We start from the raw sequence: 17150 nt of genomic DNA on the forward strand, positions 1-17150 counted from the left end.
CAGGAGAGCATAGGCCACTGTGAGTGGGACCATCCCTAGGCAGGTAGTCTTGGTTATATAAGAAAGGTGCCTACGCATGAGTATACAAAAGAGCAAGCTTTCTAAAAGGATCCTCCTCCATGCTTGTTGCTATGCTCTCCTGACTGTGTGTTCCCTGCTCTAGGGTAACAATGCACAGAACAGCAGTGTGACCTTCAGGTTTCTGCCTTGAATTCCTACCTGGACTTCCCTCAAAGATAAACATAACCTGAAAGTGTAGGAAGAAATAAACCCTTGCTTCCTCAAGTTGTAGTTGGTTAAAGTGTTTTATCACAGCAACTGAATGAAACTGGAATAATAAATGATACCCCATAATGAAACTTCAATGGCATTCCCCAGGTGTGGGTATAAGAGTTCAGACCCATTACCTCAACTTGCTTTCATGGATTAAAAAATGCAAGACAAATATCTATGCTTTTTTTTCTCTTTTTATTTCTAGTTATTGTGCATGTGATACTCTTAATGGCAACAGAATTACAGGATAATAGAGTCCTAAAGGGATCTGGGAATTGATATCAACCTCTGTATTAGTTTTCCAGTGAGTGTGATGGAATTTTTTTTGTACACCACAAATGGGCTGAGTTGGGATGACTAGCTGTTCAAACACTCATTTACATTAGGTTTACAGCGAGTGTGTTGATTTCTTCTGAGTCACAACTTGGCTGAGTTATGATGGTTAGCTATTTGTTCAAATACTACAGTAGATGCTGCCATGCAGATGCTTGTAGATGAAGTAGCATTTAGAGTCATTTTGAACGGAGCAGACTACCTGCTATCAACCGAACTCTTTCCCAAGGAAAAGGCTACTCTACTTTAGGGCAGTCATCTCTTATAAACCATTTCCTAAACTTTCTAGGGTGCCCATCCTCACAATGCATTTTAATAAAGAGTATTTATAAAGTACATCTTACAAAACAATCCCCCAGGTTGCATAATTATTTGACCACCCTGGAAAGAAGGCTTTCAAAGTCTAGAACAGCCTCAAAATAGACAAAGAAAAGTGAGATCTTGCTATTTCAGCAAGCATCTACACTCTGTCCTGGAAGCATCACCACAAATCTCTCAGTTGTCATGGCTGGGTAATGGAAAAATCAGGACTAACAGGCACTGGAGGACTTTCTTCACACACAGTGTGGCTACCTCTCCAATGTGATTCTGAGTTGCTGCCTCAAAGTGCTACCTCTAAAACACTGGCATTAGTCAGAAGAGCGGTGCTCATACATCTCTCGGCCAAGAGGCTGAACGTGAGATAATTCTCATTCTAGCTAAAAGCATATGAGGATCTGTTGTGCTAGTGAGAACGTAAAGAGTTCTTTGAGCAGAAGTTTCAGTACATCTCATTCTCATCCCTAAAGATAGACCAACCGTGTCTTCAAGACGCTATGAACTGTTTCCATCGGGAGAATAAGAAAATTCGATCAAAAGAATTAGACATCCTCTCTCCTCCCTCTCTATCTCCCCCAAAGTAATTTTGAATAGATTGGGAATGTTCTTTGGTCACAGCATCCTTGCACAAAATAAAAAGGCTCTGGGGCTTTTAAAATGTTAAATGGGTTTACTGAACTGAAATGATCATTCTCATGTTTCTTAGTGCTGTCTCTCCAACCTTGATTTTAATAATCCTTTCTTCAGCCTAATGGTATTCCCTCTGGGAAAAGAATTTACACAGCCCTTCTCAGGAAAACAAGCTCCTTTGGCCCATCCTGAGTCTCTGAGTGGCCAAGGCCCAGCACATGGTCACTCTGACTCATACAGTCCTGTTTAGGCCAATGCTGGTCTTGTCACATTTGTAAGGCTTGATTCTTTCTCTTTCTCACTGGGGAGCAGGTGGACCCAGACAGTTCTCTGGAGCCACATGAGCAATTTCTCTCTGGAGAGACACATCTCTCTAGTCTGCCAAGGAATGAGGATCCAAACAATCACATAGATCACTTCAAATGGTGCCAAATACATTCCACCAAATGCTACTGGCAGTAATTACAGCATGTCGTTGGGAGATGTGATTTCCTTCCAGCCCCAGACTTTCATTTTATCCTGAGTGCCATGAAACCAAGAAAGGAACTGCATCACTCCCTCCCCAGAAAGAGGGTTGTCACAACCTGTGGCCGTGCTGCTTGACCCGTGAAATGCCTGGGACCAGGGATTAAGAACCACATTGTTAGAATATACTGTCCTTCTTGCTCACCACGTGTATCAATCAGGTCCTTAAAACATTAGGCAAAGTGGTAAATAAAGACCACCATTTTGTACAAATAATTCCGAGGACTCTCTGTTGAGAAAAGACATACTCTGTTGTGGCTTAGGGAAAGGAACACTCTTTGGGTAGAATGGAAAGTCCTGAGAGCCAACAATGAGTCTGCTCTTCAGGAGGTAATAACATCCCAAAGTCTACCAGGATTTTTAGATTAGACCGCAAGACTGCCTTTCATGCAAACTGGACCAGAAACTCATACCAAGGGACAGAGAAAGACTAGGGACAAAGCAGCTAAGAAAACGAAGTTTTTTAAAAGGATAAAGGACTAATAAGAAGAAGCGATGGGGAGCTGCAGAATGGCAAGGAAAGGCAGAGCCACCTAGGAGGGGTGAGATGGGAGGAGGGAGTCTGGAGGGAGGGGAAAGAATAGAGAGCAGAGCACGGACGTCAGGAACAAAAGCCCCGGCCGTGGAGTCTGGCAAGGCAAGGAGGGAGCATGGGGTGTTTTTGAATAATTATTAAAATGAGCATGTGTCTGCGCCATCCTGTGGGTGTGGCGCAGAGCGGAGTGTAAACTCTAGCGGGGCCGAAGCAAACATTGGCTTAGCGGCAGCAGCTGCCAGCCTGTGCCTAGGAGTGTGGGGACGAGCGCGGCGGCAAGCAGACCGGCACCATGGCCTCGTCTCAGGGGAAAAACGAGCTGAAATTGGCCGACTGGATGGCAACTCTGCCTGAGAGCATCCACAGCATTCCCCTCACCAATTTAGCCATCCCAGGTAGGTGCCCGCTGCCCCTGCCCCGCCCTGCTTCATTTTACACCCAATGTTAACTTCCCCTGTGTCTGCAGAAAGGATGCTCATCCAGGGGGTGGGTCCCTGGGTTTTCCAAATCTTGGAAGACCCTGGCACGGTGAGTCAAGGTGACTGCTTCTCCTGGGCTTCTGAAGCAGTGTGTGTCCGCAGGGCAGGGGCAGAGGAGAAGGTGGTTCCAGGATCGCGCCCTGAGCCCCTTTCTATGGTTTTCCTTGAAGATTCTGCCAGGGGCTGGGGAGTAGGCAGGTCAGGTTCCTTAGTCTGTGGCTCCGTGGTGCGCTATGGGAGGGAGTTGGCTATCTTAAGAGTTGGGCTCCAGAACATCACTGAGTCTATCCCTGGCATGGACTTGGGAGAATTCGATAGCTTCACTGTTAGAATCTACTGGAATCATTAATATTCGTCCCCAGTCTCCTTTAAAGAGACAAAGCGCTTTCTGAAGAGTGATGAAAGTTCAGGGATCGGTGGAAGCAGCAGGATCACTGTCCTTGACTAGGAGCTGAATGGGGCAAGAAACTGAAAGCGAGCCTTTCCTCATTGGCTTAGACTGGGGTCCAAGAGCTGCTTAAGGTAGAGCTACTGAGTCGGGAAAGCAAACCCTTGAACATTTGCTGCTCCAGACGGAAGCCAGGCAGTGAGGTGAGTGAGACCCGCGTGAGCAGCAGTGTAGAGATGAGAATGATAAGCAGATGCCCCCCCCCCAAAAGGTGACCTAGCAGGTAGTCTGAAGGAAAGCAAGCTTTGAATAGCAGGGTATAGATATGTGGCATCAAGAAGCTTTAGTATGATGTGCATGGCTTGGACCAGAGCACTGGCCAGGTTTCTGAGTCGGAGCACACAGTAGTCCCTAACTCATGTATCTAAGAGGGAAGCTTGTTTCTGGGCAGTTTGTGGGCACCACAGCTGGAGAAATGTATGTATTTCTTTAGCAATTTGGTTGAAGGTGTGCACACCTATTCTTACAAGACTAGGTTGGAGGGCCAATTACTTGTGGATAATCAGCCCCCTGCCCAGAATAGAGCTAAGGGTTCAAGGTTTAAGTTCAACCTTCTGGTCTACTTCCTCTGATCTGCCCTATCTATGCCTGCCCCTGCCCCCCCTCCACCCCAACCCAGGGGAGAAAGCATGATGGAGTTTAGAGGAAGAGAGTAGAAGTAAGACTTAAGAAGACAAGGAAGAAATAAAACAGGTTTCTGGAAAAAAAAAAAAACTAAAAAAACAAAAAACAGTTTCCAATCAAGAAGCATTGGAACTAACCAGTAACAACTCAATTGTAGTGCATGTTTGGTGGCAAGTGCAGGCACAGGTTGTTGAGAGCTCCATCCTCAGAAAAAGGTTGTCTCTGCTTTTGCCCTTCCTCAACAGATGACATTCTGGGACCTACATATCTCTCTAGCAAAGCACAACCTGGCTTCTCCTCTATATGGATCCCATACTTGTGAGTCTGGGGATTGCTCTTTTGAAGGAGTAGAAAGCACACAACGTTACTAGTGAAACTCCACTCTCCCTTCTGCAGGCATCCTCAGTCTCCTTTGCTTTTGATTTGATTTCTTTTTATTTTCATATGGTCCACCAGCTTCCTGAACTGAGTTGGTAATAAGGGCAAGGACTGGAGTGCTAGCTCTCTGTGAAAGCAATCTCTAGAGATTCAAGGGGGTTAAATGCCTGAAGGATGGTGCGATGCCACGTTTAAAGCTTACCATAATGTCTGTAACACTTCACTTTTTCAAAGCCAACTTATGTATGCTAGCTCGCATCCTTCCCACAACTCTGTAAAGCAGGCAGTGCTAGAATTCTCATTTCCATTTCATAGACTAAAAACAAGCAACATGCTTCTCAGAACAGAACAAAGTGAAAGCCCTGGGAACTCAGTGCAAGCAAATGACCTAAAATCAGTTTAGTGATCTGATCCTTAAGAGAGATTTTATGGAGTATTTCCTAGCAATGCAGGGGTAAGGACTTTGAGATTTATGTGAGCATAACTCAGAAGCAACAAGTTCTCACTGAGGTAAGGAGTGAGATATCTGTAGAAGTAGGGTAATTTTCCTTTTCTCTTTCATGGGACTAAGTAAAACTCTGAGGTCAGAGGCTTCGATTTTCTGTTGGTCTTCTGGTAGAGACACAAAGATGTATTTGAATAATAATGGACTTTCCTTATATTTCCAAGCTCACTTAGTGTAAGATTCAAAGTAAAGGTCCTATAAAGCCTTGTAGTCTTACCCCAATACTTCCAATACACATACATAAATACATACACACACACACACACACATACACACACACACACACATACACACACACACACACACAGAGACACACACACAGACACACACACACAGACACACACACATAGACACACACACATAGACACACACACACACACACACACACTCACCAATATATATTCCCGGATACCGATATGGTTTAGCAAAATACTTATCTATAAAACTAGGATTAAAGCAAGTCTGGTACCTTTCTGCATTATTCAACACGAAATTTTTTGGAGGAAAAAGAAGACATTCAAATTTTGATAGAGCAGACTAATTGGAGACTATTAAACACTAATGGAATAATTGCCTTAAAATCATGCTAATAGCTTCCTGGCTGCTACATGTTTACTTGGCCAGTTGCTCTAGCCTGAATTAAGCAATTATCTCCACCATTTAAAACCACGTCTGTGGCACAACGCAGTGTTTCTGAGGAGGAGAACTTGCTGCTCAGCCATCCTTAAAGCTTCAGGTTTTCTCAGGTGAAGCAGATAGAAGGTGGAGAGCCAGCTAATTATGAGGCCACCTACTTGGAGCAGCTGCCTCTTAATACCTAAACCTATAGCCAAGAGAAGCCTGTGTGTGTATTTGTGTGCCTGTGTGTGTGTGTGTGTGTGTGTGTGTGTGTGTGTGTGTGTGTGTATTTGGGCTCTAGATTCCCACCACGTGTGAGTTCTGGTGTCCTTGAATGTTTCTCAGACATTTGTGTCTTGAATGCCTTCAGAATTGAGTCTCTTAGTGCAGCTCTGTATTTAAATGCTTCAAGACGAGTTGGGGCGAGCTAAACAATTAACTTAGTAACTGATATTAGTAAATTTTTAAAATTTATTATTCAATGACAAAATGCTGACAGAACACACAACTGTTCAAATTTCAGACTTATTCATCATTTCTTTTCTCTCCAATGAAGCCAAATGCATGGCCTTCGGAGTATGGATGATGCTGGCTTTCACCATAAGCAGGTCAGGAGGATAAAACAAAATAAGGAAACAGGAAGACAAAGTAGAAAATTCACATGAAGGTGAATTTGATGAATATTTGTTATCTCTAATACTATTCACGGTGTTTCTAGAGCCATTAAAAAGAGATTTAACATGGCAGTGTGTAACGTGCTGGTAATCAGAGTCCAAAGTACAAACATACTGAGGGCTTGGCTTATAGGAGGGATAGTGTCTGATACGCAATGAAGATCACTTATCCAGAATCAAACCGACCACCAGCAATGAAGAGCTGATCAAAATGTTGTAGGAATCAAGTGTCAGAAAGAATGTGTGTGCGTTCTTGGACAGGGATCAGTTGATTATGTTTAAAGAGAAGAATGCTTTATAAAAATCAGTGATTATGTGGGTAAATTTTATTGCCTTTAGAAAATGCCAATACCAACACAAAAGAACAGTTTTGTGGAAACTAAGCCCTTGTACAACTCTGATTTCTGAACAAGTGTCAGAAAGAATATGTTGTGTTCTTGGACAGGGATCAGTTGATTATGTTTAAAGAGAAGAATGCTTTATAAAATCAGTGATTATGTGGGTAAATTTTATTGCCTTTAGAAAATGCCAATACCAACACAAAAGAACAGTTTTGTGGAAACTAAGCCCTTGTACAAGTCTGATTTCCTGTCTGCTTTATCTTGCATTCATGTTCTTGCTTGGTTTTGTGTGTGTGTGTGTGTGTGTGTGTGTGTGTGTGTGTGTGGTGTTATGCACCAAAGCTGGCACTTCATGTGTGGGGACAAGTGCCCCACCTCTTTGGGTTCTTATTCAATTTTTACTTTCTGTCTCATGGTAATCCCTTCATGTTGCCAACATTCTTAGAGTTAACTTACCTCTTCTTTCTCTTTAATTTTTTAGGTTTTTATTTTATTTTTAATCATGTGCATGTGTTTTTCTGTGGGAATGTGCCCATGACTACAGGTGCTTTGGAGACCAGAAGTGATAAACTCCCCAGAGCTGGAGCTACAGGCAGTTTTGAGTCTCCTGACTTAGGTGCTGGGAACTGAACTTGGGCCTTCTGCGAGAGCAGTACACACACTTAATCTCAGAGCCTTCTCTCCAGCTCCCTGTCTCCTTTTTTCAATTTCCTATTTCTTCTTTAATTGAAATGGAACAACCTATAGGGATGATTGGCATCAGATACAGAATCTACTTGAACATGTTTCTAAAAATATGTATATGTTTGATCAGAATGACCATATGAAATAAATATTCCACCAATCAAAGCACAACAGATACACATGGGTGATTACAATGCTCTACCAATGATCTTCTAGGACCTTGTTCTTCAAGGCTGTCCAGCCAAGACCGTCAGTATCATCATATGTAGATTCATGGTAGAAACATAGCATCTATATTCCACTTTTTAAGTTTATTTGACCATACTCTCCAATTTAACCAGATATCCTGCTGATTCACACACAAATTTGCATTCTAAGAAACACTTTAGTACACTGCTAAAGGAGAGCTTTATCATGTGAGTGGCAGCGTCCAATTAAATATACATCTCTCTCGTAGGCTTTTTGCTGAACTCTCCATGAGGGTTCAAGTTTTCAATCAAGCTTAAAGCCAGAACTCCATATTTGATTTCAAGGCTAATTGCTCAGGCTGGAAACATTTCTGATAACTGACATTATAGTTCATCATGAACCTTGAGCAATAAATGTTACTTAATTGCTATTTAAGTGTTCAGATTAGGCCACCGTGGTAAATGTAAAACCTTTCCCTTCATTTTTTTAAGCCCTGATACTCACTGATACTGGCTATCAACAGCACTTAAGAACAGTCCATCTGGTGATGCAGGTGGATACTGGTGCCAGCTTAAGGGCAGAACCATCCTTACATTGGTTCTGCATCAATTTGTGCTCATTCCTTGTTGTGCACAGAAGTCTTATGTAATATTTATAAGGTGAAGGTTTATTTACTTTATCTATGTTGTAGGATTTTCAATATTTCTCTGGAGTAAAAGTGACTTTGTATTTATAAACATAAAATGTATTTAATGGTCATCATCAGAAAACTATAAATAACGGGTAAACAGTGAATGGGTTCATGATATAAAGAAAATAGTTAATCTTGCTTATAGTTTATTTATTTACTTAAAGCATAGTTTTCATGAAATACAAACATATATGAATATGTGTATAATTCACTTGTTTGAATATCTGTTGTTTAACAATAAAAATGTTCTAAAATAGTTAGGCATTATGTATAATCACCACACACACACACACACACACACACACACACACACACACACGCGCGCGCGCGCCAAATGCCAAAGTCAGTGCCGCAATGCTTAAATGTTGAGGGTTATGCACTATCAGCATATGAGAAAGCCACAGTTTCACAACCTTATTTTCAAGGAATATTTGCAAGGAAATACAAATAAGTGGATACATACTGATAAAAAAGAGCATGCTTTAAGTACGACTAGCTCCAAACTAAAATCAGAGACTGGATAATCCACTCCCATTCATCCTAAATGGATTTCTGATTAGTTGTAAACATCCTGAGACTGATTCTAAATATGCTCCACAGGAATCACAAGTCTGGCCACACTACAGTCTAGGTTTTTCCACTTTCCTGTTTTGGTGAGTATTTAGGGAGTGGAAAATTTTGCTGCTTTGATACGCTGGGTTGTGTCTTGTTAGGGTCAAAGTTTCTGAAAGCTGAACTACTCACAGTAGAAGCTGCTGATGGACTCTGCATCATTGCTGATGCCACATGCGCTAGCACTGCCCAAGCCTCTACATTTCTTCATTAGTAGTGATTATCACTGGTCCTGTGACTCATCCAGTATAGAGGGATGTCAGAGGAGAACATGTAAGGTAGAACTGATTCTCTTCTTTAGACTCTTTGTTAGCTCAGTCTCTCAAGGTGTGCACATATATATGTAGGCACATTGCATGTATACAACTATTTTTTCTTTTTTACAAAAGCTATTTGATTTTTTTTCCCTATGAGGATACCTCTGGATGGTGCTATGTGTTCATTCTTACATATAGGTCTGTTGTAGAAATAAAAGTACAATCTGAATCTTTCTCACCAATTAGTCTGAGTGACTGTTAAAGGAACCAAATAATCTGAACAACCTGAAATAATTTTTAACAGTCTACTTGTATTGAAATGATTAATGTGCTCTGGCCTTTCTAGAAAAGAATGACATGAAATTTACCCACTATTTACCAAGAGCTTTCCACCATGATGGAAATGCAACAAACTCCTTGATGTGGTTATGCAGGATTTAATATATTAAAATAAAAAACTATATCATCTTATCTTTTCTGGTCTGTATAGAGTTATGATTAGTCTCAGAAGGCCAATGACAAGTAAAGCACATGTTCCAGAAGGAAAAGGAAACGGTATTAAACCCAGCACACTTGAGATTGAATTCTATTGCCAAAAGCTTTCTATGGCACCATATGCTTTTATTACGCTCTGTTAAGAGAGGAAGATGGGTCAGGCAGAGGGGAAGCAGGGAGATGGTTAAGCATTCCCAAGAAGCTTCCAGGATTAGTCACCTCCGGAGGTCAGGTACTGAAACAGATGGCCAGTGGATTTTGTTCGATATGCTCATGCTATGTTCTTGTACCTTATTATAGATTCTAGGAGTGGACAGACCTGCAATGCCCTAAATAAAACGCGAGCTCTTATTATGCTTTATACAGAAGCATTCTTCCTGTGAATTAACTTTTAGGAAGTAATTACGTTTACCCTTGGTCAAGATAATGATAATTCAGTTGCTCAGTTCAGTAAAAGAGGAGTGTGTATTTTGAGAAGGAGAATGAGATATGATGACTAGCTGCCTACTCTGCTCTCCTGGAGGCCTCCCTTCTATGCTTGAAGAATACGTGTGTGATTTAGTCCTGGCGTCCTAATGGGAACTTATCTGAACCTGAACACATGGCTCAAGCCATACATCTGTGTTGCCATACAGCGTGAGAAGTAGCCTCAGAGAAAAGCAAATACACTCCTTCCACGACCTCGTCTGGGCCTTTCCCAATAAAAAGAGTTCAAGGTGATGTCAAGGTCCTGTTTGATGGGTGTTGCCTGAGTCCTCTCTCCTCTGTGTCCCCCTGGAGGCAGTGGGTGAGAAGGTACGAAATCAGTGGCTTAGACTCTGGTGAGATTCTCAGCAGGTGAGAATGTAGCATTGAGCTCTTTCATTAATTCTCAAGGAGTGCCCTTTATACTCTCCATTGGTCCCAAGCAAGTGTGTCCTCCAAGTGGCAGCTCCTGATTGGCTGTCATTGTCTGTGTTACCAATCTCTAAGCTCTCAGGCAAGCTTCAGTTTAGCCCTCCTGTGGAAGATTGCCTCGGTCCTGGGGGCCCTACTCATTGTTTACCAACGTTTAAGTGGAAGCAGCCACCACGTTGTCAGTGAGGCCTGCCTTTCCTCCTACAGATGGGAAAACTATAGGAATTAAAAAAGCCAGTTGAAGAACTGCTGAAGTCACAGGGCTCATGCAGGGTGACAGGACCAGTTCTATTCTCAGGAATGATCCAAGCTACAGAAGTTGAGGACCTTGGAAGTTGAGGCATGGCATAAGACTGATGGGGACTGAATTTGAACAATCTCTGCCTGCTATTCCTTTAATATACACACTGGTGGTGAATAGACTACAGGTTAGTGGGGCCATTGCCATTGGCAATGTTAGACTTCCTCCTGTTTATGGGTTCAAAGTCAAGGTGCTGTACCTTTTGTTAGTCTAGTGTATTTAATACGTTCTCAGACTATTGCTTCTGATATAGTTTTAATATGTCCCATCTGCTCATAGTTTCCCCGTAAGCTTTAATAAGTTTCTAAGCAGTGAAGTTTTGGTTTTGATGGTAAGTTATTTACCTGACTGTGCCTCATACAAGGTACTGTACAGGAAGTAGTGTCCATGACACAGAGTCATCCTTCTTTTGCATTTAACTCAAAATGGAGTCAAATGCTTTGGAAATGGTGTTACCAGGGACAAAGAACAGCTGGAAAACTGTTGTTTTATACAGTGTGGAATAACCAGGGGCAGGCAGGATGCAGTTTTATCCTCCCATTCACTCAGCATTATGTTAATAATACACCAGACCCACCTTTCTGTCTACAAAACGACTTTATGGTATTCATAGATATAACTTTTCTATTGTTAAGTTGTTGTTGTTCTTCTTGTTGTTAATTTTCTTGTTCTTCTTCCTCTTTCTCTTCCTCTTCTTCTCCTCCCCCTCCTCCTCTTCCTCCTCCATCTTCTATTCTATATCAATGTCACTATCTCTCACTGCCACAACAAAATTGTTCCTATTACGATTGTCTGTGACCTATGTCTTTCCTTTCTGATTGTTCAGTCTTCATGAGCTCATTTGACCCTCCAGCAGCAGTTGATATGAACCATGACATTCCTCATCTTGAGACACATGTCTAGGTTTGTAATTTACTTTATTTTTTTAAATTACCATTATAATATTTAACACAAGACTTTTGTACATCTGTTGGACAGAATTTTCCATTTCTCTTCTATCACCTTAACAAGCACCATTCTATTATCTGCTTTTAGGGATATGTGCATTCTACAAGTGGAATCACATCATTCTTGTCTTTGTGTGACTGGTTGGTTTTACTTAATATAATGCCCTCAAAATTCATCCATTTCAAAAACATGGGTCAGCCTTGCCTTGTTCTTGAGAGTTCAGTAGGTAGAACACTTGGGTCTGGGTGCCAGTTTTCCTTATGTACTTGACTGATGGGACTTTAGATTGTGAACAGTCCTCCAGGAAACACATACATGTACATCCAGTTTCAATATTCTGATTTCAGTTATTTTATAGAAAATACCCTGAGTTGGATCTTCTGGGTCATCCACTGGCTTTTTAAAATATTTTCTCTTAGCTATTTTTTCTTAGAAAAATATTATGTTCTACTTATGAGGCTGACTTTAATTGGTCACATCAGACTATTTAAATTATTTTAATAATTTTGCTACTTATCTGTAGGACTTCATCACATATTTTAGAAAATAACCACTTATTAGACATTCCGTGTGTGAGCGTTTGGCTAACCCATAAGCTGCCTTACTTCTCTTCTAGCCATTTCTTTTGTTACACTGAAGCTTGTGCATAGTCCCATTGAACTACTTTTACTTATTATTTGATAATTTCAAATGCTATATGTTATCCCCCAGTTCCTCCCAGATCCTCCCCCTCTCCTTCCTACCCAGCTTCATATTCCTTTACTCTCAAAACAAAAGCAAAATACAAAACAAAAGAAAAAGTCAGTAAAATATGAAGTTTGATTTGTGTTGGTTGTGGATTTTGCTACTGCTGAGAATAAACCTTGCCCTGGAATGTGGATGGCATACTCAATGTCACTTCAGTGAAGGAATTGGACTTCCCTCCTTGCAGCAGTTGTAAAGAGCTTTTTGGTGTAAGGGTGAGACTTTGTGTCCACTTCCCTTCCTTCATGCTGATGTCTTTGTCTGCCTTGAACTTAAGCAGGTCTTGTAATGTTGTCCCAGTCTATACAAGTTCATTTGTGCACCTGGGCTGTTGTAAATGGAAAATGCTGCTTCATTAAAAGTCATCCACCACATCTGCATCTTAGAGATGTTTTCTCTCTTCTACATGATCCAAGAGTCCTGACTGGAACAAAGTAATAAACAGTCCCCATTCACGGCCAGGCACTCATGGCAAATTTTTCAATGGTTGGTCTCTGTCTTAATCACCATCTACAAGAAGCAAGGAGAAACTTTTCTGGTGAGGGTATTTGTCATTGGGAGTTGTTTTATTGCTGTGTTCAGTTAGAATAATAGCAGTAGGCTTTTACCTAAAACCTGAGGCCAGATATGCCATTAGCTAAGTTGAACATTCTTTCATTTTAGAGCTTTTTGGTTTTGCTTTTTAGTTTATTGATTGATTAATTGATTGGTTGATTGATTGATTTAGTGTCTAGAGATTTATCACTGAGCTCAGTATCATAAATTTCCACCAAAAGTTCCCACTAGTTTTCTTTTAACTATTTTTTTTTTTTTTTTGAGTCAGGCTTTCTCTGTAGACCAGGCTGACCTCCAACTCAGAAATCCACCTGCCTCTGCCTCCCAAGTGCTGGGATTAAAGGTGTAAGCCACCACTGCCTGGCTTTCTTTTAACTTTTATAGTGTTAGTGCTTACAGTAAATCTTTTGACCATTTTGAGTTCATTTTTTTTTTGTCTTCAAAGTAAAACAAAGCTCTAATTTCGTTTTTCTGCATGTGGATTTATGGCTTTCCTAGTACAGTTTGTTGAAGATGCTGTCATTTCCTCTTATTACAGCTATACTCAGATTTTATATTTTTCATAACTTCATCTTGGCAGATGATGCATTACAATTTTTCTGGAACCTTTATATCTTTGTTGGTGTGCACATTTTCATAGTGATTTCTTAAAATCATTTCTATGTTTGTGGCTTTACTTGTTAGGTCTTTTTTTCATTTCTAATTGGGCTTTTGTATTTATTTTTGGCTGAGATATAAATGTTTTACAATTTTGGTCTTCCTTTAAAAAAAGGAATTTTGTTGACTTTTTCTATTCTCTGTTTTATCTATTTATGCTTTACTATTTATTATATCATTTTAAGTTCTAACTTGTTGTTTATTTTTTTAAGTTTCCTGTGATTTTAGTTTTCTTCCTTAACATAGGTGTTTTAGGCATTGTAGTATAGTTCAAATCCATTGTTTTAAAATTCACTTTTGACATATATGACTCATTCACTTTTGGATGTGGACTATGAAATCATATACAAAATGAGCATTCTTAGTCTGGGAGTCTGAAATCAGAAACACTACATAAAAATTTGAAACTTTTTAGATGCCAACATTATGTTCAAAAAGCTGTAATATTTTAGATTTCAGATTATTGATATTTGGCCAGTAAAGTCTATGCAAATAGTCCCAAAAAGAGTCAAAATTATGCAGTTGGTACACTCTTAGTTTTATTTAATCTGTACTGCTAATATGTGTCGTATATTATTTATTTATTTATAACCTTTTATACAGACTGGATTTGTCCTTTTTCTCTCATGTAGCCCTTTTTGGGGTACTTTATATGATGATAACATGAGGATTATATGAAGCATCTCATTTGTTTAACACTCAGTCTTAGGATAATAGATAGGAACTTAATTTCAATCATATATAAACCTATGTTTTAATTTTTTTCGCTCCACACTGTATGGTATTTCATATTATATCTTCTTTTATTTTGTATCTACAATGTATTTTATAGCTATAATTCTTATATTTTTCTGTTTAACTTTCATTATTACCAGTATTCCATTATTCTAATCATCTGTGTTTTTCTGTATTTGCCCCTGAGCTACATACTTGCATACTTAATGTTTCTGTGTGTGCTTTACATGATTTTGAAGATTGCCATTTAGGATCTCTTATAAGGTAGTATTCTCAAAACTGGGTCCTAGAGGTTTCTTCCAGTTCCCGAGGTGACCATCTTCTGGTTTCCTCACGTTCTTTATGCCTTAAAGCTGATGTTATTACTTCTGTCTTTGTTGTTTTTTGATACAGGGTTTCTCTGTGTAGCCCTGGCTGCCCTGGAACTCACTCTGTAGACCAGGCTGGCCTTGAACTCAGAAACCTGCCTGTCTCTGATGTCATTACTTCTGAAAGTGTTTCTTGTTCTTTTTATAGACAGGTTTCACATAAAGAAGAATGTTTACATCAGGTTGTGGATCCCAGACCTCTCCAGCTTTGCATATATGCATCTTCACTGGACATTTAATTGTGGATTACTAATGGGAATGCTAGCTGGAATTTTTACCTAGAAGCTGTAATCTCTTATGTTCTCTCTGATTCTACAGAATCTGAAGTAGGATCATGCCCTTGCAAGCTTGGTCTGTCTGTCTGTCTGTCTGTCTGTCTATCTGTCTCTGTCTCTGTCTCTGTCTGTCTGTCTATCCATCTATTATTTATTAAGTCTCAGAGAAACTTAGGCATTGAGAATATATTAGGTAGGTAGCTCCCAAATGTACCCCAGATTGGGATCAATAGAAACTAGCTTTTTGGGGTGGACAATCAAGAGATTGAAACATTAGGTATATTTTCTTCCCTTCTGCAAAGACAGTAGAAATGTCCTGTGCTCTGTAAAGATATGCTGAGGCTAGAGCCTTGGGACTATGATGGGGTGTTATGTCAGATGGCTAACTCTTAAGGTTCTATGTCCACATTAGCTATACACGAGACCATCTCTTTTCAGAAATACAAAGCATTAAGTTTCTGGAGTTTTAAGTTAAAACATTTAAGAGATAAAGCTTAAAGGAATGAAGATTTTCCACAAATAAAAATTAAGAAACAAACCTTTATCAATGTGATTCTTACTTAGAAAAGGCATCTTCGGTAGCAGAAGCCTATGGAAAACCTGGATGCCATCTCTCAACTCTGAGTTCCTACAAGTTTTGAGTGAGGTCCTCTGAGGCCTTTCCTTGCCTCTCACATACTTTCTAGTTTACAGCACATTGCTTAATCTCTTTGAACATCAATTTCTTTATCAAAATTAAACTTAGAAGTAATTTTCCTAAGATTATTTTGTGAATGATCTGGAATAATCAGTGTAGAATATTTATCATAGTGCTAAATAAGGTCACTTATTAAGGTCTCAATGAATGAGTTATGTGCTATATAAAGTGACCCAGTAAATTATTGACAGACTGGATAAATCAAATTCACCCATCACTATGTATAACTTACTCTCTGTCATACTATGTTTGTCTTTTAAATATGAGACCTTACGAGGGCTCACTAGTACTTAGCTCACTAGACTCATTTAACATTTTCTTAGCAGGCAGAGATGAACTGAAAATTAAATACAGCAGAAGCAATTTTTAGTCTAGGGTCTGAATGTTATTTTCAAAGCTATTCAATTAAGAACACCATTTTAGCATGTTATAAGAAGGAGTTTATTGTTCTCTGTGCCAATGTAATTATTGAAACCCATCTCCTATGATAAGAGGTATACAGACACCATGCTGAATTATAGCCTTGCCCATTCACAGGTTACCTTAGGCTATTTCTGAATTGAATATGCTGGATAATACTCATAATGCAATGTTCTTGAGGGAGCAAACTCAGAGCAATGTTCTTGAGGGAGAAAACTAACTTCTTGAAAGGAACTTTGAAATTACATGAATAATGTTTCTCCCCCAAGTCAACTGACATACCACAAACTTTATGCCAATAAAAATTATGAAGAAATATTTAAATAAATGAGTGATAGGGAATAATGTTTGCTTATTATATGCTGATAAGATAAAAGGTGAAGGAGAAGACACTTAGAAATGTAAGAACAAACATTTTGCAAAGAATGGCTCAAAAATGAATTCATGTGACTCGTGCAAACAGTCACCCATTTTTTCCCTCTTAACTATTCAATAAATGTGCATGTTTGCATTTCAGAACACTGGTATGTATGCATGTATGTGTTTGTATGCATTGCTTAATACTTTTAAAGAGCTTAAAAGTATTAAGAATTTATAAGTCTACCAGAATTAGTAATGAAAATTATACACATAGGATCAGCTCCAACTCTCCTCATGCATATATTACAGGAAGCATTATTTTTGGAGAGGACATGACTAACAGTCTTTTAACACTCAGCTTTTTCTGGCTTTCTTCTTGTTAGATGATGATATCAATAATTGTTTTCTTCAAAAGAGAGATCATATACTACTGCACTTTGAGATTATATATATGTATATACATGCACACACATATATATGTATATGTGTACATTTAAATGTATAATATACATAATGTCAAATTCAATAAAATAATTTTGTATATGCTTTAATATAGCATTTTTTTTTCTTTTTTTTTTTTTTTT

At 39.4% G+C, this 17150-nt stretch overlaps 1 protein-coding gene across 1 annotated transcript in view; it reads left to right on the plus strand.

Moving 5' to 3' along the window:
• The first annotated feature begins 2641 nt into the window (after positions 1-2641).
• Plcxd3 (phosphatidylinositol specific phospholipase C X domain containing 3) overlaps positions 2642-17150 on the plus strand; it is a 174735-nt gene continuing 160226 nt past the window's right edge. The window contains exon 1 of the mRNA XM_031359809.1: positions 2642-3009. Coding sequence (XP_031215669.1) covers positions 2907-3009 — 103 coding nt within the window. The 5' untranslated portion in view covers positions 2642-2906. The remainder of the gene's footprint in view (positions 3010-17150) is intronic.

Source organism: Mastomys coucha, unplaced genomic scaffold (genome assembly GCF_008632895.1).
Source record: "Mastomys coucha isolate ucsf_1 unplaced genomic scaffold, UCSF_Mcou_1 pScaffold8, whole genome shotgun sequence".
NCBI classification, from domain to species: Eukaryota; Metazoa; Chordata; class Mammalia; order Rodentia; family Muridae; genus Mastomys; species Mastomys coucha.